Source organism: Myotis daubentonii, chromosome 12 (assembly GCF_963259705.1).
Source record: "Myotis daubentonii chromosome 12, mMyoDau2.1, whole genome shotgun sequence".
NCBI classification, from domain to species: Eukaryota; Metazoa; Chordata; class Mammalia; order Chiroptera; family Vespertilionidae; genus Myotis; species Myotis daubentonii.
In genome coordinates this window covers 25,218,264-25,240,765 of record NC_081851.1, presented here as the reverse complement: position 1 = coordinate 25,240,765, position 22,502 = coordinate 25,218,264, and the positions used below count along the sequence as shown (strand labels likewise).

Genomic DNA, 22,502 nt, shown 5'->3' with positions numbered 1-22,502 from the left:
CTTTGGTGCTTTCACAGACATGTCCAGAGTGACAAAAAATTTGAATTGTTTGACACATGTTCCCAGCTGAGGTCAAGTAAGGTGGTATTCTGCCTTCTTGTTTCATCTCTCGTATTGTAAAAAAACCTATTTTCGAGACATACTTTGTGCTGAATTTTGGTGCTTTCTGTTGATGATTTCCCTTTTTAAAATGGTCCTCAAAAGTAGTGCTGGCCCTGGTAAGTGGCTCAGTTGGTTGGAGCACCATCCTGTACACCAAAGGGTTGCAGGTTTGATCCTGATCAATATTTCTCTCTGACCTAGATGTTATTTTATTTTTTATTTTTTTTGGTTCTTGCAAAACACCTCAATTTTACTTAATGATACAAAAGCACTTAATGAGCGCTACATCAGTACAGAAAACACACAGCCTCTTTATAGCTCATCCTTTAAAACCAGAACAGCCACATGAAGTCAGTACAGAGTCTTATTTTTATTTTAAAAAACATCTAAGGTGCACACCGGGAGCTGAGCTAACCAGCAGACACTGCGCTGGTGGGAAGGTTTTGACAGGAAAGCGTTGCAGACCCTCTGTTCCAACAGAAGACCTAACCGCCCGATTTATACAGAAAAAGCTGGCGCGAGCCCGCACGAACACACATGCTGAGCAAAGGGGACCTGACCTACTTCAGCGGAAGCACACACTCGCGGGCGCCAACGGAGCATCCGCGTTCGTGGCACTAAACTAAAAAGCATAAAATACTTTGATCTTGAAGTGGGTAATCGTGGAACTTCCAAGATTATATCCACTAGGTTAGCCTGAGTATTCATCTATAAAAATAGTTTCTTTCAAAAATGCTTACAGGAGAGTTGTGGAAACGGGGGGGGGGGGGGGGGGGGGGGGCCCTACAGCAGGACCGGAAGACAGGGGGACGGGGACTGCGGGTGGGAGACGAGGCGTTGCCTCGGACATGCAGCATTTAGGTAAAGGACCTCTCTCGCGGTGACTCAGACAGCCAGGACTCTCGGTGGTGATAGGAGCTCCAGAAGTTTCAAGTCCGGCGGCAGCTTGAGGAACACCCTAGATAAATGCTCCCAACCAGGGAAACCCATGGGTGCGACACCCCAACACGTGTGCGGGAAGCAAGCCCCCAGGTGGAATGCTGGACGTGGACCTGTCCACAGGCGCCGACTCAAGCCCCCGAGAGAGAGCCCTCCGAGGGAGGAGCACGGGTTACTGAACACAAGGGTTTTCTGAAGAAACGGGTCTCAGGAGGGTCATACCATTTTATTCCTCCATAAATACTTGATGTTAACGAAGGATTGCGGAACAGAGCCGGCCTCCCCAAGATCTAGCCTGTCGCTAGCGGTAGCTGGCGCCTCTCCCGTGCCCTGGGCTGAGGTTGAACGGTCTCGTTGCTGGAAGGGACCTGGTGCCGCAGGTGGTTCTGGGAAGTGGGCGGGGAGGACGACTTGCACAGTGACGTCACCACGAGACCGCTGCTTCAGTCCAGTCCCCGGCCTTCTTTTTCTGCTCTGTAGTCCAAAAACATTTCTTTAAAAGCCAGAAAATCGGTAAACGTGAGCAGCATGTCGAATATGTCACCGGCCACCTCATCTTTGTGGTGCTGGAAGGTTGTCGTGAAGGCCGCCATGTTAAAGCCAGGAATCCGCTCCAGTAGCTGTTCTTCAATGTACTTTTCCACTAAAGAAATATATTCGTTAAAAATAGGTGTGTAGATGAGTTTATTCTCTTCTGTGTCTTCAAATTCCTGGTAGTACTTGTCCATGAAATTTCTCTGTAATAACTGGGACTCGTCATCCATGATAATGTCCTCCAAGTAGCCAACCACAGCGTCGAATTCTGCATCAGGCGGAGGAGGAAGACAGCACGAAGCTCTCCTCCTCTAGGGTGTCCATCCCGCCGCCCCATCCGCCCCGCACCCCGCGCAGGCGAGCCGCCGTCCGCCTCCTACCCGGCCCGCGGCCCGGACGCAACCTCCGTTCTGCCCCGCAGAGCCCGACGGGCATCGGGGAGGCCGTGCCGTGCTGCCGAGGCCACGGGCGGGTCACGCCTAGCCACGGGTCACGGCCTAGCCACGGGTCACGCCTAGCCACGGGTCACGGCCTAGCCACGGGTCACGCCTAGCCACGGGTCACGGCCTAGCCACGGGTCACGGCCTAGCCACGGGTCACGCCTAGCCACGGGTCACGCCTAGCCACGGGTCACGGCCTAGCCACGGGTCACGCCTAGCCACGGGTCACGCCTAGCCACGGGTCACGGCCTCTGCCCGCCGGGCCTCCACGCGAGCGTCAGCAGCCGCCGCAGGGGCCTGGCGGCCTCCCGTCACCATGGTCACCGCAACCTTAGATGTTATTTTTTATCTCTGTCCCTTTCTTTGTCTGAAGTCAAGAAACATATCCTCAGGTGAAAATTAAAAAAAAAAAAGTGCTGACGTTTCATCTAGTGTTCCTAAATACAGGAAGGTTGTGATTTGTCTTAGGGAGAAGATACATGTGTTAAATAAGCTATTGGTCTTGAGTTCAAGGCTAATCATGCAGTAATATATGCTAAATAATGTATCCTACAACAGAAACACACATAAAACAAGGTTATATATTGATCCGTTGATGAAAATGTTGTGACCAGAGGCTTGAAAGAACCTAACCCTGTCTTTCCTCTAGGAGCAGTGGTTCCGTGTTCACTAATTCAGTGTTTGTGGTGACTTAGTAGAACACAACTACCATGAATAATGAGAACTGAGTGTGAGTGTGTGTGTTCTTTCCAATTAGCTTGTAAAATTCCCACCTTTTTCTTCACAACATTTAGGCTCCTGTATCTTCTTCATAGGGGATTGTTTTCTTTATTACGAAGTTGTTAGGAGGGGAAGAACACAGATTAATTTATCTCCACAGATCAACACCTTGGGAATAATGTTGGTCTTAAAATAATATTCATCTTTAGATGTCACTTAGAAAGCTTAATAATCCCTTTACTTTCTTCTATTCAGTGACCTGTAGAACAATTCACCCTGTTTATTTTGCTTAAAGGCAATCTAGGGCCAATGGGTATTGCCATTGCTGGCCCTGAATTAGAAAACCCAGAACACTGGCTTTTTCCTCTACTCCTCTCACTTTTACTTGCACATCTTAGAAGTGAGTGAAAACAGGTTCACTCACTTATTTTATAATGTTTAAGTAAGTGGAACGGGGAGATGCTTTTATTTGACTTCAGGTGCCAGTTACCTTCATATATTAGATAAGGCATCTTGATATTTTTCCTGCCTTAAAAGAAAGAATGACTTGCTCTTAGGGACTGAGGAACATATAGGAGGGACTGTGGATATATCTTGCTTTACATAGTGATAGAGTATATTTTACTTGTTAGCATTTTTTTCTCCAGGACAGTTCTGTTTTAGATCTTGCAGGTGTTCAAGCTTTTCAGTTAAATAGAACTCATAATTTTGTCTATTGAGATGGAAAAAGAAAAATCTTGATAGGAAGTTTGTTTTTTCTCAGGGAGATGCACTGTGGCCATCAGTGTGAATGCTGTTTTGTATAACGATTGAGAGAGACTGTGACGGGCTCTTGACTTTTATTGATGACAGCAGTGGTCAAAGTTTGGTGCTTCAGGGCATTCCCTTATGGATATGGTCACATCGGGCTTCTACTGTGTGAAGCTCTAGGTTGAGGGATGTGATTACTGCAGTACGATGCTTGTCTAAGTAATGCACAGAGCCCGAAAATCATTTAGTCGATGTAAACGTTGGTATTGAAACTTACGGTCTGCCTTTTGGATTGAATTTGGCTCAGTTATCTGTGGTTAAGAAAAAAGACAAAGTGTCCAGGTCAACTCTCTGGCACTTTTGATGAGCCTAAAACTCTCCTAAGCCGAGTAGAATTATTTTAACTTATTTAGCCTTTTGTGGTTTTCCCTATTGCTGTGCTGTTTTGTCTCATAGTAGTAGGAACACATTTAGATTTTTTGAAATTGCAGTAGCATGAGGGAAAAAAACCCTCACAGATGACACATTCTGGTAATTAATGTTGAGCTCTTATGAAGACTCTAGGTTAAGTCTAATATTACTTGCATTCCCCCAGAATGGCCTCTAAAAGACTAGTTATCTTTTCTAATATAACTTATTTTTAGCCATTCACAGTGGCAGGAAAGCATGACAACCTGGTATTGGAAGGGCTTCTGTGCAATATAGTTTGGGTTGGCAGCTTATTCCTAAAGACAGTTTCTGTATACATTTATCATAACTGAGTGTATGCACAAAGCCAGAAGACTGGAATAGTGCCCGAAATAGAACCACTGCCAAGAATTTAGTGTTTCAAAACTGGCTCACTGAAGATTTAGGCTGTTCATTCAAATTTTGTCATCATCACCCTCCACCCCTTTACTATTGAAGACTGCATTTGGAATTCCAGTTAGGTTAAATGATTCTGTGTGAAATGATTTGTTAAAAACAGCAATGTCAGTGAGCTGACAGTATGGATCTCTGTTTCTCTGTCTTTTACCCTGGTGTTTTGGACATGGATTCACCTGTTCATTTGTTTGCTTATTATGTTTCCCATAACCAAAGTTATGTCTTATTTAAAATTATGCTTTGAGCCACTCTTAGTATTTGTCTTGCTCTTATCTTGGGGTGACTTCCCTTCAGTCTGCCTTAGTCTTGTGCTCATTTGGTTTCCTGTTATGACCTGTCTGGTTCATTGGTGCCATCAAATGGCTAATTGATAGTACTTTAACCTCTCTGATTAAACTGATTAAAATATCCACTGGAATTACAATAACTCTTTTTATTTGTTACCTTAAAATGTAATGATCCTCCATTGTTCAGGATGTAAACCGTCTTCGACTTTCCCTTATGGACAACCATGATGTCAGTAAAGAATTTCAAGCTTTGATTGTGAAACATTTGGATGAAAGCCATCTTTTACAAGGTATGTGGATAGTTCATGAGTTGATCAATGATTAGCTTCTAAGAAAAGCTATGTTTTAGCCCTTTTCACTCCTTTCATTGCAGTTTCTAATTTTTTTAGAAATTCCTTTGCTGCTTTCTCCCATGCAACTAGATGATTGAAGGACTTTGTATTCTATAATATATTCTAAAGCCTCTGAAATTTGGACCGTTCGGGGATTATGTGAAAACTATAGAAGTAAGCTAGATATCTTAAAAGTTCAGCTATATTTAGACATGGAATTTGATATGTTGGGAATTCCAGTCTTATAAAATTGAGGAAGCATTAATTTGGTAATCCTGAGTTTCCCATTTACTGTTATTGAGTTTCTTGTTCAGTTTTACAATCAGTCTTTTTAAAATATACATTTTTTATTGATTTCAGAGAAGAAGGAAGCGGGGGGCGGGGAGAGAGAGAGAAACATTAGTGATGAGAGTGAATCATTGATTGACTGCCTTCTGCACACCCCACACTGGGGACCAAGCCCACTACCCAGGCATGTGACCTGACTGGGAATCAAACCGAGACCTCCTGGTTCATAGTTCAACACTCAACTACTGAGCCATGCTGACCAGGCACAAAGTCTTTTTATCAGACTTAGCAGTTCTGTTGGGGTTCCTGAATTTTTGGACTTTCTAAGGACTCTTTCTAGGACAGTGAGTTAGAGCTCAATGAGTTTTCTGATACTATTTGATCTGATACAAATGGTAAAGTAAATATATTGCCACTCTAAGATAAATCAATAGGAGAATGGAGCTTTAAAATAAAAAGTTTTAAATTTTCTCCTAGCTTTGCGGAAATGTCTTTCTTGTTTATGAAATATCTGTTAATGTTTACTTTTGTCTATTACATTTATAAACGATTTCAGAAAAGATTATCTTGGTGCTGTTGAAAGATAATCCATGGGGGGGGATGAGGACACATTTGTAATACCTTAACTAATAATAAAAAATAAAAATAAAAAGATAATCCAAATTGCTCTAAAATTTTTATTTCTTTTAAGGTGACAAAAACTTAGTTGGTTCCGAAGTAAAAATTTATAGCTTGGACCCATCAACTCAGTGGTTTTCCGCAACTGTTATAAATGGAAACCCAGCATCCAAAACTCTTCAAGTCAACTGTGAGGAGGTAAAGATGATGACAATTGCATGTAATATGACAGGGGAAGGTAATTATAAAAAGGAATTATGATATCTTAAAGGAGCTAAACACCTTTATTATGTTAAAATATTAGAGTAGAAAGGGAAATGTCACAATTATCTTAAAAGAAATTATTTGTAAGAAGTTCCTATTATGTTAAAAGAGCTAATTTCTGGTATGTTCCAGAGAATTTTCTAATTTTTCATTATCTTTGTTTCATTTATTTTTAAGATTCCAGCACTGAAAATTGTTGATCCATCACTGATTCATGTTGAAGTTGTACATGATAACTTTGTGACATGTGGTAAGATAATATTGTTTGGTTAAAATCTTTCTTTTTCTTCCTGTCTTTCCCCTTTATCCTCATTTTAAAGGAAATAGGGAAGCCAACTTAATTATTTTTAAATATTTTAGGTAATATTACAAGAACTGGAGCTGTGAAACGCAAGTCTTCTGAAAATAACGGAAGCGTAGTTTCCAAACAAGCAAAATCTTGCTCTGAGGTAACTTGATTTATTTTGTCATTTTCCTGGAGTGTTCTTTAACCCTAGCAGTGCATGGCCAGCTTGTTTAGTGGTTGTAAAGCTGTCTTCTTTCTCTGCTATTCTTTGCTATTCCAGAGCTTGGCCATAATTTCTACCCTCAAGCAGGTGGAGATCATAAAGATTTCTGGTTCACTATTTTTGGGCAAAGTTTTTGTTTGATATTTTCTGAAAATTCTCAATAGATTTGAAAATTTCATGATTTATGAAGGTAAATTGAGTTGTTGTGTATGAAACTGGAAGAACTCCTGGAATGAGAAGAGGGCAAGAACCTTAAATTTCTGAGTAGATTTGGTACTGAAATAGGACTCCTACCTCCTCAATAATAACAAGGTTTGATTGGTCATTAATGACTGGATACTCATTTTTTGAAGGAAGTGGTTGGTTTGTCTTTATAATTTCTGTCCCCAAAAGTATAGTCTTCTATAAAGGTCACTGTGAGTTCAAATATTGGACTTAATTCTGTTCTGAAATAGTTAGGACAACACTATTAAGAATCTGAGCATCTGGGAATGATTGGCTTTCCTGAATATCAAACCTTTATATAAGCAACAGGAACTTTGATACTTGACTAACAACTTTGTAAATCAAAGTATCTAATACCCCTATCTTCCTTCTATGTGCGTAGGTCTGATCAGGTTGTTCAGGAAACATTGAAGAGGTAATTATGGAAATTAGTATTACTACCTTTCATTTTCACCTTAAAATTTACAAGGATGAAGTAATGTACAGTAGTCCCCCCTTTTTGAAAGGGATACATTCTGAGACACATACACACACACCCAGTAGATGCCCGTAGCCACGGGTTATATCAAACCATACATGTACAATGTTTTTACTATACAGATACTTATGATAACATTTATGGCTGGTCTTTGCCATAGCCAAATTGCCAGGGTCTCTTGAATTTTGGCCCATTATTAAGTAAAATAGGGTAACTTGAATACAAACAGTGCAATATAATGGCAGTAGATCTGATAACCTACCTACTCCTAAGTGACCGGCATTTGGGTAGCATGTACAGAGTGGACACCCTGGATAGCGGCTGCTTCACACCCTGGGTAGGATGGGGCAAGATTTTATTATGCTTCTCAAAACTGTGCACAATTTAAAATTTATGAATTGTTTCTGGAATTTTCCATGTAATATTTTTGGACCATGGTTAATAGCCGGTCACTGAAACCATGGAAAGTGAAATAGCAGGTAAAGAACTACTGTAGTAAGTACGTCAAGTAAGTGATTATTGCCTTTTAGAGTTAAGCTCACAGAGGATATTGTCAAGTAATCCACAGCATTAGAAGCTAAAAGAGAAAGGTTTTGACATTGGATAAATTGTTAGTGATCTTGGGTAGAGATAATACAGGCCAGTTTGAAGAAGTTGATTGGGTGTTGCCTGTCACAGAATGTATCAGTATAAATGTTGGCGTGATGAAAAGGAAAGCCACATGATGTTGTGGTGGGGAGGGGACCAAGGAATAGCAAATGGCATCCTGATGGATCCTGGAGGAAGCAACCTGGGATATAGGCAGGACTGGGGTCAGTGGGGACCTCCTGTGGGGGAAGGTACCAGTTCTTCAAAGTGTCAAGTTTATCAGTCTTTGGACAGGTAGTTGAGCAAGTCAATTTATAACCTTCAAGGAGTTACTTGTGGAATGTGGTAATCTATATAAATAAAAGCCTAATATGCAAAGTGTCCCCTCCAGAGTTCGACCAGGAGACCTGGAGTTCTATTGCTTGCTATGACATGCACTGACCACCAGGTGGTGGCGCAGAGTGAAGGAAGGCTCAGGTTGGCAGCCATAAGGCCCTGATTGCCCTGATCGCTGGCTAGGCCTAGGGACCCTACCTGTGCACGAATTTCATGCACGGGGCAGAGAGAGAGAGAGAGAGAGAGAGAGAATATATAAAATAAGTGATCCTCTCTACCAGATTCATATTTTTAAGGCAGGGAGCATGTCTTTTTTATCTCTCTCAGCATATTGTTCACCTTAGTAGGTTTGTATGCTACTAAAATAATCGTTGGGCACCATAGAAGCTTTTTTTGGTTTGGTTTGGTGTGTGTGTGTGTGTGTGTGTGTGTGTGTGTATCCTCACCCGAGGACATTTCCCATTGATTTTTAGCGGGAGGGAAAGAGGGAGGAAACATTGATATAAGAGACACACATCAATTGGTTGCCTCCTGTATGCACCCGACCAGGGCTGGGCTGGGGAGGAGCCTGCAACCAAAGTACGCGCCCTTGTCTGGAATCGAATCCAGGACCCTTTGGTCCACAGGCCAACACTCTGTCCACTGAGCCAAACCGGCTAGGGCTGTTCTGTTTTAAAGCCTGCACTTTGGCTGTGGGTTAAGTCCTCTCTTAACCTATTTGTGTCTTAACTTCTGCATCTAAAATGAGAAACTGAATTTGTTAACGTAAAAAAGCATAGTAAGGAAAAAGAACATCATATAATCATACTTCTCAGAGATCTCACTATTTACATTTTGGATACCTGTCTTCCTTCTCCACCACCCCCCCCCCACTCCCCCCCTCCCCCCCGTCTATACATGGATGTTCAGCCTCCTTTTTAAAACTAAAAATCATACTCCTTGATTCCTTTATGTTATATTGTGAATGTCAGTAAATATTCTTTTTTATCCTACGTGATTCTTATCATCAGGCCTGTTTTGGAAACATTGGCCTGGCTGAGATTTCAAGAGAGCTGGAGAGATAGTGGAAGAAGTGGGAAAAGAGAGTTCATTTAATGGAGTGAAAGATGAGCACAGTAACACACATGGCACACGCCTTACTGTTTGCACTTCCCAGATGTGTGGACTGGCACAGAGGTTACTTTCAAGGTGGTCTTTGGATGACAGAAGTTTGGGAATAGATAGAGGATGCTCTTGGTTGCTTTGATGAGTACTTTTGGATAAAATAAACTTGTTTGCCAGTAGCATCTGGCTCCTTGAAGGTCTTCTCTGCCTAACAGACTGTTCCTCAGAGTTGCTTGGTTAATTGAGAGAGTCGGCTAAGGAGTGCGAGCCAGCAGTGTCCTTTTTAGAGTACCATTAAACACTCAATTATATTATCTTCATCTGCTGGCAGGGAGGAACTATTGCCATGACTGGTATAGAAGACCTTCAGGGAAAACTCTTCAGGTAAGAAGAAACTTTGACCCTTGTCGAGTCAGGCCAGTGCAGTGGTGTCAAGATGGGCTTTGGAACTGAAGCCCTATTCCTCTTGAGCTAACTCTTAGGAAAGTTGTAGAGTGATGTACTTCTGTTTCTTAAAAGAAAAGCATCCTATAACTCTAACCATGGTGACTGAGCTGAGAAAGGTTTTAGGATGTTGCTCTGCTTTTATGAGACTGACGCGCTGCCCACTGCGCCAAGAGGGCCACCTGCTCTGCTTTTAGACAGCTGATCAATGTGCCAGGTACTGCCGTAAAGCACAGCCCTACAGAGTAAACTTCATTGCTCTCATTTTTTATTGAGGAAACTGAAACTTAGCTAAATAATATGCCAGGAAGTGGTCAGAGACTGAATTCAAACCAAGGTCCAATACCAAAACCCAATACCCTTTACCACTGTGCCGCTGTTGCCACTCCTCTCCAAATCTTTTTCTTGGTGTGGTGAGTTATAGCAGATTGCTCCTTCCTTCCCTCCATTCCTCCATCCCTCTTTCCTTTGAACAAATATTTCTTGAGTAGTATGTCCTAAATGCCTGATTCTTGAGGTAACTCATAAGAATTATTTATAGCAATTTTGAAATACTAAATGCTAGCTGCATTCATTCACTCATGCATTACACCAGATTTATTCATTGAGCATCTACTATGTGGCTGGCTTTATGAGCTATAACAGTGGATATAAGCAGGGTCTCTGCCCATAGGAGTGTAAATTACATTGCAAAGAAACTGACAGTAAAAAGGTAATTTAAATAAAGGTACTTTCACAGTGGGTTAATGCAGTGAGAAACCAAACATGGTGATGTGATAAAGAGTAAGGGAGTGACTTGTGAGGCACTGATATGGAAAGGGTGATCAGAGATTCTGAGGAGGTGACAATTGAGCAGATATGAGGGCAAAAGGATGGAACCAGCCAGCCGCATGAAAACTGCAGACAGGTGGAATAGCAAGTACAGAGGTGCAGGCAAGAAAGAGCTTAGAACATTTGAAAACCAGAAAATAAGGTGGTATAGTTGGAGCAGTGTGGACAAGTGGAATATGAGATGAGTGGAGGGGGTTGGTAGAGACCAGACCACATAGAATTCTTGTAGTCAGTAGAGTGCCATATTCTGATTGATTCATATTTTATAAGGATTGCTCTGTAGTCGAAGAAATTTGGGGCAAAAGGTTCAGGCAAAAATGGAAGGAAGTCAGGCCAGTTAGGAGACATGGAACCTGGGGGAAAGATGGTGGTAGTGGTGGCATGGAAAGGAATGGATAGATTCCACAGAGGCAGCATTTACTGGCTCATTGGTTGGATATGGAAAATTAGGCAGAGGGTTTTTTGAGTTGAGCAGTTCAGTGGATATACAAAATAAAAAATTATGCCTAGGTTTATAATCTAAATCTCTTAAGTATGTTACTCTCAGGAGAGTAATTTAAGAAAAGGTATTAATTGTATTAGTGCATCAACTAAAACATAATTGAGAATAAGGAAGATGATATGAGGGGAGATGCTTAATAAAAGTGAACCTTGGATAGCATTTTAAAATACATATTTTTTTATTTCAGAGAGGAAGAGAGAGAAACATCAGTGATAAGAGAGAATCATTGATTGGCTGCCTCCTATATGCCCCACACTGGGGATGGAGCCCGCAGCCCAGGCATGTGCCCTGACTGGGAATCCGACTGTGACCTTGTGGTTAATAGGTTGATGCTCAACCACTGAGCAATGCTGGCTGGGCTTGAATAAGCATTTTGAAATGACATGGCAGTTAAACTCTGGGAGGCTGATCTTTAATAGGAGAATTATGGAGTTGAAAAGGACTTTGGGAATAAACTATCTAATTTCCTCATTTTAAGGATTAGGAAACTGAGGTCTAAAGAAGTAAATTTGACTGTCGCAAAGATATTCTTATAATTGACAAAGCCTCCCCCAAAAATCCTTTCTGGGGAGCACTGAACTAATAGTTTGCCAGAATTGATTGGACTAAATAGTACAGTATCCGATCAGATAATTTAGTACTTTAAAATAGTCTGACAGTATGCCAAACTTTGATAGTGATTAAGCACATTCTTATTTTTTAATATTCCTGTTTAGCATATAGTAGACAGTCTTTTCGAGGTCTCCAGAGTAAATGTCTGAGAAAAGGGTTCATGACTAGACTACATGTAAATAAATCTACTCAGGATTGTGAGGTTTAAAAAACTTACTAAGGAAAGTTGTTCTACATCTAGAGGTTAAAGACTAGAAGATGAAACTTTGACAATTCTTCAAGTTTATGTTTGGAGTAAGGTAAACATGAAGGTAACTGGTATGAAAGAGACAGGATTGAGAGGGCACATGACTTGAGGCTGGTGAAGATGGTGAATGGGTTTCACCTGGGTTAGCCATAGACTATTTAGTTGTCTGGAGTTGAGTTTCATTTTCTTCTCATGGTGGGAGGTTTATTTTTGTGAATAGTACACTAGGAAGAAGTGGGCTCATTACTTACAGTTTTGTAAAGATAAAACACTACATGGGAAGGGAAGGAGATGTGTGTCCCAGCCTGTCCCACAGCCTGACTTGGTATTTTTTGCAGCATGGGATGACCTTTGTGAGTTGATGAGCCACATAAGAGCAAGAATCATGTCCTCAACCTTTACTGCATTGTAAAGGCTTATATTGGTATCCATTAGGCATACTGCCTACAAGAGTCCTATGTGGTCTGGTCTCCTGCCAGCCTACACAGTAAGTGCGTGGTGGGCACTCAAACAATATTAAACTGAATGCATGTGAAGCTGCCACCATTTGAAGACTGTTAAAAGCTCACTTCTGTGCATTGCATTATTGAAGTAATTGCTACATGGCTGCATTTTCTTCACATAATGAGTCAGAGGTCTGTGAAAAAAGTTCTGTCCTTACGTTTTATAGGAAGACAAGTTTTGTGAAAAACCAGAATGATTTAATTAACAGCCTTCAGATATAAATCCTTAATTTTGTGATTTATCACTTGTTCTCCTGTGTTCTTTTTATCTGGTGTAGGTATTACACTGGTTAATACTAAATCAAACAAATAAAGTTGAATCTTGCTAGCACTTTGTATTTCCCCAACGAGGGACTTTTCCATTTAATATCTGTTGGTTTGGTATTTTTTAGGCTTCTCCCAGTGTGTGTCCTATACAGTCTGTTCGCACAGCAGTTTTTAAGGATATACTACTTGGCTGCACTGCAGCCACTCCGCCTAGTAAGGACCCAAGACAGCAGAGTGTTCCCCATGCCGCCAGTTCTCCACCTAACCTCGGAGCCAGACTTCCTCCAGGGTAAGTGATCTGTTATCTGTGAAAGATGTTTAATCATAAGAAGAAAACCTATTTTAGTCATGGTTCTTCCTACCCGAGCTTACATTGCTCAGGTGGCAAGCCTTTTCCACATCAGGGCTTCATAGACAGAAAATTAAGATAGCTAAAATTTGTCCTGCCATTCATTACATTTAGGTTGTCCAGTGACGTTTTTCATTTAAGTTTCCTAATTTGTCAGATGCCTTCAGAAGTGAAAAGGTATAAGGCATGCAGAACAACATAGAAAACATTACAGAAATGAAGGGGTATGAAGAAAGAGCAATTTTGTTGACTTGATACAGTGAGAATGGTCAATTGAAATAGTACAGATAGTAGTAGACTAGATGTCTGCTTTCAAGGAAAAGAGCAGATTAGTTTATGTGGAAATCTGGGGTCCACAGGAGTGTGGAAAAGAGGGAGACTTGCTTACAGTGAGTGGTTCTCATCGCCCCAGACCCCAAGTATGGCTGAGAGACGTGACAATGGGTTAACAGAGAAGAGTTTTAAGGGAAGGATCTCTTTTAGTAAGAGTGGTGGAGTGCAGGCAGTTGGTAGACTTAAGATGTGGGTCAGGGAGTGGTAGGTTTGGAAGACTGCTGCAGAAAGGTGGGAGAGTGCTTGAGTACATCATTTGCTGGGAGGAGAGAAGGCTCTGTGGGCTAGAGCTTGGAGGATGACCACATAACAGTTAGATGGAAGGAGAAGAAGTCTTCCAAGTAGAAGGATGGAATACTTAGAACTTTAGGGTGAATTTCAGAGAAATAAAAAGTTCTTTAAGGGTACCCCTATAAAGATTGGGGGTGGAGGATTGCCAAATCATCTGTGAACAAGGAGGTAATTAATCGTCTCTTCTCTTCACTTTGGGTCCTGAATATGGATCACATAACATTGAAATTATCCAGTGTTGCCCAGCTTGTGTGGCTCAGCGGATTGAGCGTTGTCCCATGGACCAAGAGGCCCCGGGTTTGATTCCCAGTTAGGGCACATGCCTGGGTTGTGGGCTCAATTCCCAATAGGGGGGCGTGCAGAAGGCACCCAAACAATGTGTGTCTCTCATCGATGTTTCTGTCTCCCTTCTCTATCTAAAAATCAATAAAAACATGTTTTAAAAAAATTATCCAGTGTTGGGGCTGGTTAGATGTTCATAGCAGGATAGGGTTTTGTGCTGCTGGTGATTTAGAGGGACAGCTCAGGTTCATTATGCTGTAAGAAGTGGAACTAACATGAAGTACTTCAGGACTCATGAAAATATGCAGGTAGGATTTAAGGTTGTATTTTTCTTAATGTTTAAGATATTTTTGCAGAGCCATTGACCGATAACTTTTAACTCTAGATCACAGAAACCTATTTTGAATTTTCTAATATAAGTAGTTTTCTCTTTCATTTAGTTGCCTTAGGGCAGTGGTCGGCAAACTGCGGCTCGTGAGCCACATGCGGCTCTTTTGTCCCTTGAGTGAGGCTCTTCCACAAAATACCAACTTCTGCGCATGGGCCACAAAGTTTCAATCGCACTGTACATGCGCACCCGCACGTGGTATTTTGTGGAAGAGCCACACTCAAGGGGCCAAAGAGCCGCACATGGCTCGCGAGCCGCAGTTTGCCGACCGCTGCCTTAGGGAACCACAGACTTGTTTTTGGTAGGGGACAGATAAGAGGCCTAAGATGTTGGTTTTCCCTATTATTGTTTTCAGAGGCCATAAACAGAGTTTGCCAGAAGTAGTTTCTTCCTGTCTAAATACGAAGCCTGATGCACTGCGAGCAAAACCTGATGTCTGCGCAGTAGGGCTGCTGTCTTCAGAGTCCTCTCAGGTTGGAACTGGAGACTTGGAAACCCTGAATGAAGCGAAAGGTAGTGGTACCCAGCTGAAGACCAGCGCTGATCAGGAACACAGGCTGGACTCTGCTCCACAAGCATCAACCAGCCTTCCGAAGGCAAGCGTACCCACTAAAGCTGCTTCTGTGGCAGAAGTGGAAAGTGCCAAGGCTCCTGAACTGCAGAAGCACCTTGAACCCGCCCCTTGCACATCTAAACTCCTTTCAGCTAAGCTAGAAGAGAAAGCAGTTATCAATGGTGACAGCCCTAATAGTTGTGTGGAGAAAAAGGTAGAACCTTCAACTTTAGGTTGCCAGTCACAGAATTTAAAGGAATCTTCAGTAGGAGTAGATAATGAAAGCTACTGTACAAGAAGCAACAATAAAACCCAGAATGGTGAGTGTTTTCTCCATGTCTTTATTGGTCGAGGGTAAGAGATGGTAGTGGATATATATAATTTCATCTTGCCTTACAAAGAAAAATATGAAAATGATTGTAGAAAAAGTTCATGCAATCAGAAAAGTCCAAAGAAGTGAAATTCCAAAATCATCTCAGAAATGATTACTGTTAATATTTTGTTGGATCTGGTTCCATGTATGTAAAAATACAAGATAAGCTATTAAATGGCTTTATACTAACAACTTGACCCTGTGGATTAGTGTAGGTGTCTATCAGCATCTTAAAGGCTGTAAGGATTCCATTTTAGGCACTTACCATATGACTTAACTGGATCCTTTATATGGGTAATGAGGTGATTCCCAATTTTTGGTTGTAAGAAAATAATTTGGAACAAAATCTAAAGTACTCTGATGATGACTTTATCTTCAGCCCAACACATCTTTCTTTTTAAAAATATATATATATATATATTTTTTTTTTGATTTTTTTTTTTTTTTTTTTTTTTTTTTTTTTACAGAGAGGAAGAGAGTGGGATAGAGAGTTAGAAAGATTGATGAGAGAGAAACATCAATTCAGCTGCTTCCTGCACACTCCCCACTGGGGATGTGCTCGAAACCAAGGTACATGCCCTTGACCGGAATCGAACCTGGGACCCTGGAGTCCGCAGGCTGACGATCTATCCACTGAGCCAAACCGGTTAGGGCCCAACACATCTTTCTGTGACATCCAGGTGAAAGTGAAAGAGGTGATTGATACTTTATGCTCACATAGGTAGTTCAGATCTGAAACTTTTTTAAAAGATAGAGAATTGCATCACTACCTCTAAAAAAGGGATGTTTAGTTCAAGATGCTAAGAATAGGGCCAAACCACCTGCAGAGTCTGTTGGCTTAAGAACAATGCCCTGCTGCACCCACACTTTAAAACTGAATACTGTTACTATAGAGAAAATGGCACACTGTATTTCATTACTTATATTAAGTTTGAGGATGCATTTCAATGGTGGTTTATCAGAAGCTCTCTTATAAGAGAACTAAATGGCTTCAGTGTGTCAAAGGTTCAGAGCTATTACAAGTTAAAAATGCCTTTGATAATTGTCATCTGTGTGGGAAAATTAGTGTGGGTTTTGATAACTTTTTCAAGACACTATTCATTTGGATACATAAAAAATGAGTATATCCACACTCTAGCTTTTACTGCAGGACTCTGAAACTATAAGGCAAGATGGATGGATTGAACTGTGGGTCTTTTTGATATAGAATTGGAGGACTAGAAAAAGAACTTTCTTTTCCTGTGATACTTCTAAACCATCTTCATTCTTGAGAAGGAAGTTAATATAACTATTAATTTGCATAAAATTAATTGCATAAGAGTATACTGGTCTCAGGAGTTGTGTAATTTCCAAAAGAAAGTTAATATTTATAACCATATCCTTGTTCTATTTCTTTTTTGTTTTGTTATTAATCCTCACCAGAGGATATTTTTCCATTGATTTTTAGAGAGAGTGGAAGGGAGGGGAAGAGACAGAGAAACATCGATGTGAGAAACACACATTGATTGGTTGCCTCCTGCACGTACCCCAACTAGGGCTGAGGATTGAGCTTGCAATGGAGGTATGTGTCCTTGATCAGCATTGAACCAGGGACCCTTCAGTCATCAGGCTGATACTCTATCCACTGAGCAAACTGGATAGGACTCTTTATTCTTTTTGAGTTATCAGCTCTCACATTTATCTAGTTTTTGAGGCAAAGTATTTTAATACTATGTGAACAAACAATAAAAATTCAGCATTGGTAAGCAGAATTATAGGTACATAAGTGAATTAGGAATCCAGCTTTGTCTTACTCAGTATGTTGTGCAACTATGCCCCACCTAAAGTGATTTTATTTTATTACTATAGGCCCAGTACATGAAATTCATGCACTGGTAGGGTCCCTAGCGGCTGCCAGCTGCTGGCCAGGTACTCCCTTCCTGCCATGGCCGCTGCCAGCCGGGGCCTCCTTCCCTCCCCCCCACCCCCGCTGGCCCCACTGCCTGGTTGAACTCCTGGACGACTTCCTGGTCGAGGGGACAATTTGCATACTATGCTTTTATTATATAGGATTTTAGTTGTTAATCCTCATCGGAGGGTATTTTTTTCATTGATTTTTATTTTAGAGAGAATGGATGAGAGGGCGGGAGGGGAAAGAGAGAAACATCAACATGAGAGAGACACATAAGTTGGTTGCCTCTCCACGGCGGGGCAGGGGGAGGGGAGGGCAGGTGGGGGGTGGGATGGAACAGCAACCCAGGTATGTGCCCATGACTGGGAATCAAACCTGTGACCCTTGGGTATGCAAACCACTGCTCTAACCACTGAGAACACTGGTTAGGGCTAAAGTGATTTTAAGAGAATGAAAAACCTAGTCATATCCTGGTGCATCCCATCTACTGGGACTTCTGGCTGAGGCCTGAGTGTTATCAGAAGCCTACCAGGATCTCTGGGATCTCTGTTGTTTTCATTTGTGTTGCTTGTGGGTGTGGAAAGACACATTTAGAAACTGTTCCTCTTTCTTGCACCCTTGCTCTGCTTAGGAGCTAAAGCAAACTGGGGGTGAATAGCTGCCTGTTCTTCTGTCAGACAGATGTCCGGGTCCTCTGAAGCTCGCCTTGCTTTTTTCCCCCTTGGCTCTGCTTTGAACTGAGAATCACTGATAGGATCAACTATTGCTTTCCTCAATAGAGAGCTAGACTTAGATTGCTCAACTTGCTTACTTCTAGATATTTCCTCTTTTAAGCCAGGACAGAACAGATAAGATAACCTTTGGGCTCTTTGCCCATGGTTTGTGAAAACCTGGTCCAATTCAAAGGATGATTCCATTTCAATACCTAAGTAATTAAAATTCCATGCTTGAACTACTGATCTCTTTATTTTCTTTCCTTTCTTACTTTATCTTCCCTTTCACTATAGCTGAATAATAGTATTTAAGGAATCGAAGCCTGACAACATCCATTTAGTGTTTTACAGTGAGCTCTAGGTCTGCTTTACAAGTGAGGTAGGGTTAGATCACTTCTAGGGTAATTATTAAAGATGCTTATTTATTTAAAGCTTTTTTGGTTTGAGATCTTTCCATTTCCTCTCAAGACTGCTCCTCTCTCCCACCCATCTCTAGACTGATTCCCTAAGAGGAGTTTTTGGTTTTCATTTATTTGTTTGATAATAAAAAATTTATTTGTCTAAGAATCTACCTCCCTTTTCTCAGCTCCCTTGGGCCCTGAGAAAAGGTCTTTTCTATTGGTTTTACATGGCTAGCTTTTGCAGAGAACACACGTTAAACCAGTCTTTTTTGGGGTGTGAAATGACTTTTATACAGTGTTGTGTTTGTTGAGGTGCATTGCTAATATTGCAGTGAGTTTGAATTAAGTATCTGATTTGGAAAAATCTTCCTGAAATATTTCTCTTACTTAGGATGGTGAATAAAAGTATACACTGCTTGGAACTGTGAGTCTGATTGTTAAATTTGGGGTTTTAGTTGGCCAAATTGGTTCACCAGATGAGTATAATAAAGAGGGCAAAACTTTTCTAATTGTCCTCATAGTTGTCTTCTGTTAAGCTATTTTTAGAATGACAATTGAACCAGTTATTGAGGAGTTTTCCCTTTGGGAAAACCGGCCTTTTGAATAGAAATCAGTAGCATATTGACGTGATTTTTTAAAAATTTGAGGTCCCATTTTCTTAATCTTTTGTGTTGCTAGCGCCATCCAGGAAGTCCGTTTTGACAGACCCAGCTAAAGTCAAGAAGCTGCAGCAGAGCGGTGAGGCCTTCGTACAGGATGACTCCTGCATGAACATTGTCGCACAGCTGCCCAAGTGCCGGGAGTGTCGCTTAGACAGTCTCCGCAAGGATAAGGAACAACAGAAAGATTCGCCTGTGTTTTGTCGCTTCTTTCACTTTAGAAGGTGAGGCATCTGGAGCGAAGCTCAGCTAATCTGGGCCCAATACCATATCCCCCCACCCTCCTCGTCTAGAACTATAAAGAGTAGAGATACTATTTTTAATCTCTGGTTTGGAAATCTAGACCGTACTGAAGATTATTTCCTTCATATTCTCCCTTTTAAATTTTTTTAAAGCAAAGAAGCCTAAAAATACAAACTTCTATTTCTAAAAGTAACAAACAGAAAAATGCTGAAGGTTCTGGAAAACCACTACAAATAACTACTGTTAACTTTTCAATGCATTTTAATGTTTATATTGTCATAAATACACTTAAGCATACTTATGTAGTGTATTGTACAGGCTACCTCATTTTATTGCACTCTACAGATTTTGCCTTTCTTTTCTTTCCCTTCCTTCCTTCCTTCCTTCCTTCCTTCCTTCCTTCCTTCCTTCCTTCCTTCCTTCCTTCCTTCTTTATTTCCTTCTTTCCTTTCCTTCTTTCCTTCCTACTTTCCTTCCTTCCTTCCTTTCCTTCTTCCCTTCCCTTCCCTTCCTTCTTTTCTTTCCTTCCCTTCTTCCTTCCTTTCATTCCTTCCTTCCTCCCTCCCCCGCTCCCACCCTCCCTCCCTTCTTTCTCTTCTCTTCTCTTCTCTTCTCTTCTCTTCTCTTCTCTTCTCTTCTCTTCTCTTCTCTTCTCTTCTCTTCTCTTCTCTTCTCTTCTCTTTCTTCTTTTCTACAAATTGAAGGTTTGTGGCAACCCTAAGTCGAGCAAGTATATTGGCACCATTTTTCCAACAGGCTCAGATGATGGTTAGCATTTTTAGAAATAAAGTATTTTTTAAAATTGTTGACAGTATTACATATGTCCCCCATTTCCCCCACTTTGTCCCCCTCCACCCAGCCCCTTCCCCACTCCAGGACTTCTCCACACTATTGTCTGTGTCCATGGGCAATGCATATATGCACTAAGTTCTTTGGTTAATCTCTTCCCATCGTCCTCACCCCTCTCCCCTCTGAGATCTGTCAGTCTGTTCCATGTATCCAGGCCTCTAGACCTATTTTATTCATTAGATTCCACATATAAGTGAGCTCATGTGATATTTGTCTTTCCCTGACTGGCTTATTTTGCTTAACATAATAATCTCCAGGTCCATCCACGCTGTCTCAAAGGATAAAGATCCTTCTTTTTTACAGTTGCATAGTATTCCATTGTATAAAGGCACCACACCTTTTTTATCCACTCATCTAATGATGGACACTTGGGCTGTTCCCACATCTTAGCTATTGTAACTAATACTGCTATGAACATAGTGGTACATATATTTTAGACAAAATGTTATTGCACACTTAATAGACGTCAGTATAATGTAAACATACCTTTTATGTGCACTGGAAAAAAAATTGTGTGACTTGCTTTACTGCAATATTTGCTTTACCATGGTGGTCTGGAATAGAACTCACAATATCTCTAAGCTATGCTTCTATATACTATGTTGAATCTTACTTTCCCAATACTTTCCATAGTAGGAACCACTTGATCATGTTAACATTTTTCTGCAAGTATTTTTGAATAACTATGTAAGAACCCATAATAACATTGTTTGGTAATTCACTTAGCCAATTCCCTTGTTGGTATTAAGATTATTTTATATTTTTTGCCACTAAAAATAATGTAGAAATGATCATTTCCTTGTTCACATTTCTGATTATTTACTTTGGAAGGATTACTGAAAGTGGTAATACCAGGCTAGGTGTGCATATTTTAAGGCTTTGGTACATGTGTTCTGCCACATTGCCCTGCAGGGAGGTTGCACCTGCATCCATGCCCACTGGTAGGGTTTGAGCATGTCTGTCTCTGTGTACCTTTGTCAGTAAGAAGAGGCATATCTCTTTTAAAATCTCCAATTTTATAGACAAAAACTTTCATTTTTATATATTGATTTTCTTTAAATTTTTGATCCTGAGTGAAGATAGGCAGCCATGTCTTATTTTTGGTTTAGTTTTTGCTTTTTATTATATATATAAATGAGCAGTTTGTTCTGGCTATAGATGATCTTTAATATATTTTTATTGATTTCAGAGAAAGAAAGGGAGAGGGAGAAAGAGAAACAATGATGAGAGAGAATAATTGATTGGCTACTTCCTGCACCACCACCACCCTCCACCCCCACCCCCCCTACACAGGAGATCAAGCCCGCAACCTGGGCATGTGCTCTGACCGGGAATCGAACCTTGACCTCCTGGTTACGATAGGTCAGTGCTCATCCACTGAGCCACACTGACCGGTTATTTTCCCATTTTTGACCTCTTTGAAGGGGAAAGTGCTTTTACTTAATGTTACATAGTAGAAGCCAATCTAGTAGAACTAGAACAAACTCATTTCTTTGGTTAAAAAGAACATAATAATTAAAAAAACATTCTCCCCACCTCCCAATGTTTATAGTGAATATTGAGGCTATCACAAGATTTCTCGTCAAGGTTGTTTCCCATTAACTTCTTCTGCAGACAAAATAGGAGGGGGTTGGGTAGGTTCTCAGTGATAAAGCCCAGTTTGCTGTCTCCTTCCCTTTTGAAATGGCTTTTAAATTCATTTTTTAGTATAATGACTATCTCTAATTTAAGCTATCAGTTAAAAACTTGCATATCTCCTTTGGACTGCTTAAAAATAAGCTTGCATCTCTTATGCAACTTCCAGTGTATTTTCAGTTCATTCTATGCTCTTCTAGGCAAATGGTTTTTTTGTTGTTGTTTTGTTTTTTAAATATATTTCTTCATTGATTTCAGAGAGGAAGGGGGAAGGAGAGAGAGATAGAAACACGAGTGATAAGAGAGAATCATCGATAGGCTGCCTCCTTCACGTCCTCTCCTGGGGATTGAGCCCACAACCCAGCCACGTGCTCTTGGCCAGAATCGAACCTGGGACCCTTCAGTCCGCAGGCTGACCCTCTATCCACTGAGCCAAGCCGGCCAGGGCGGCAAATGGTTTTTCTAAAATACAACTTCATGTGTCTAACAGACTTGAGTTTTCATAACTGTTGGTGACTAGTGAAATCAAGGTCCCTGTTTCCTTGCCATGCCTTCCCTTACCTAATGTCTACCTTTTTATTGCAAGGTCAAGTTTAGTTACTATTTTTATCTTTACATTAGCCACACAAACCTCTGGTTCCTATAAAATTTAATGATTGTTTTACCTATTATACTCTATTTCACTATGGTTATCTATCTACTTCTATGTGTCTCCAAATAGATTGACATTTAATGTTGTATTTGAAATAAATTAACAA

At 41.0% G+C, this 22,502-nt stretch overlaps 2 protein-coding genes across 7 annotated transcripts in view; one reads left to right on the top strand and one right to left on the bottom strand.

Annotated features, from left to right (window-relative positions):
• Window positions 1-22,502, top strand: part of KDM3A (lysine demethylase 3A) — a 60,932-nt gene that overhangs the window by 9,736 nt on the left and 28,694 nt on the right. For 5 of the 6 annotated variants that reach the window (XM_059659227.1, XM_059659229.1, XM_059659228.1 and 2 more), the window contains 7 exons: window positions 4,824-4,926; window positions 5,948-6,072; window positions 6,316-6,388; window positions 6,499-6,587; window positions 12,910-13,073; window positions 14,783-15,300; window positions 19,037-19,241. In XM_059659227.1, the coding sequence (XP_059515210.1) occupies window positions 4,824-4,926; window positions 5,948-6,072; window positions 6,316-6,388; window positions 6,499-6,587; window positions 12,910-13,073; window positions 14,783-15,300; window positions 19,037-19,241 (1,277 nt within the window). The remainder of the gene's footprint in view (window positions 1-4,823; window positions 4,927-5,947; window positions 6,073-6,315; window positions 6,389-6,498; window positions 6,588-12,909; window positions 13,074-14,782; window positions 15,301-19,036; window positions 19,242-22,502) is intronic. The other variant, XM_059659230.1, reaches the window with a different exon arrangement.
• On the bottom strand, window positions 887-1,917 carry LOC132213126 (ADP-ribosylation factor-like protein 2-binding protein). The gene has a single exon (XM_059659232.1). The coding sequence runs from the start codon at window positions 1,803-1,805 to the stop codon at window positions 1,485-1,487; it is 321 nt and encodes a 106-aa protein (XP_059515215.1). The 5' UTR covers window positions 1,806-1,917; the 3' UTR covers window positions 887-1,484.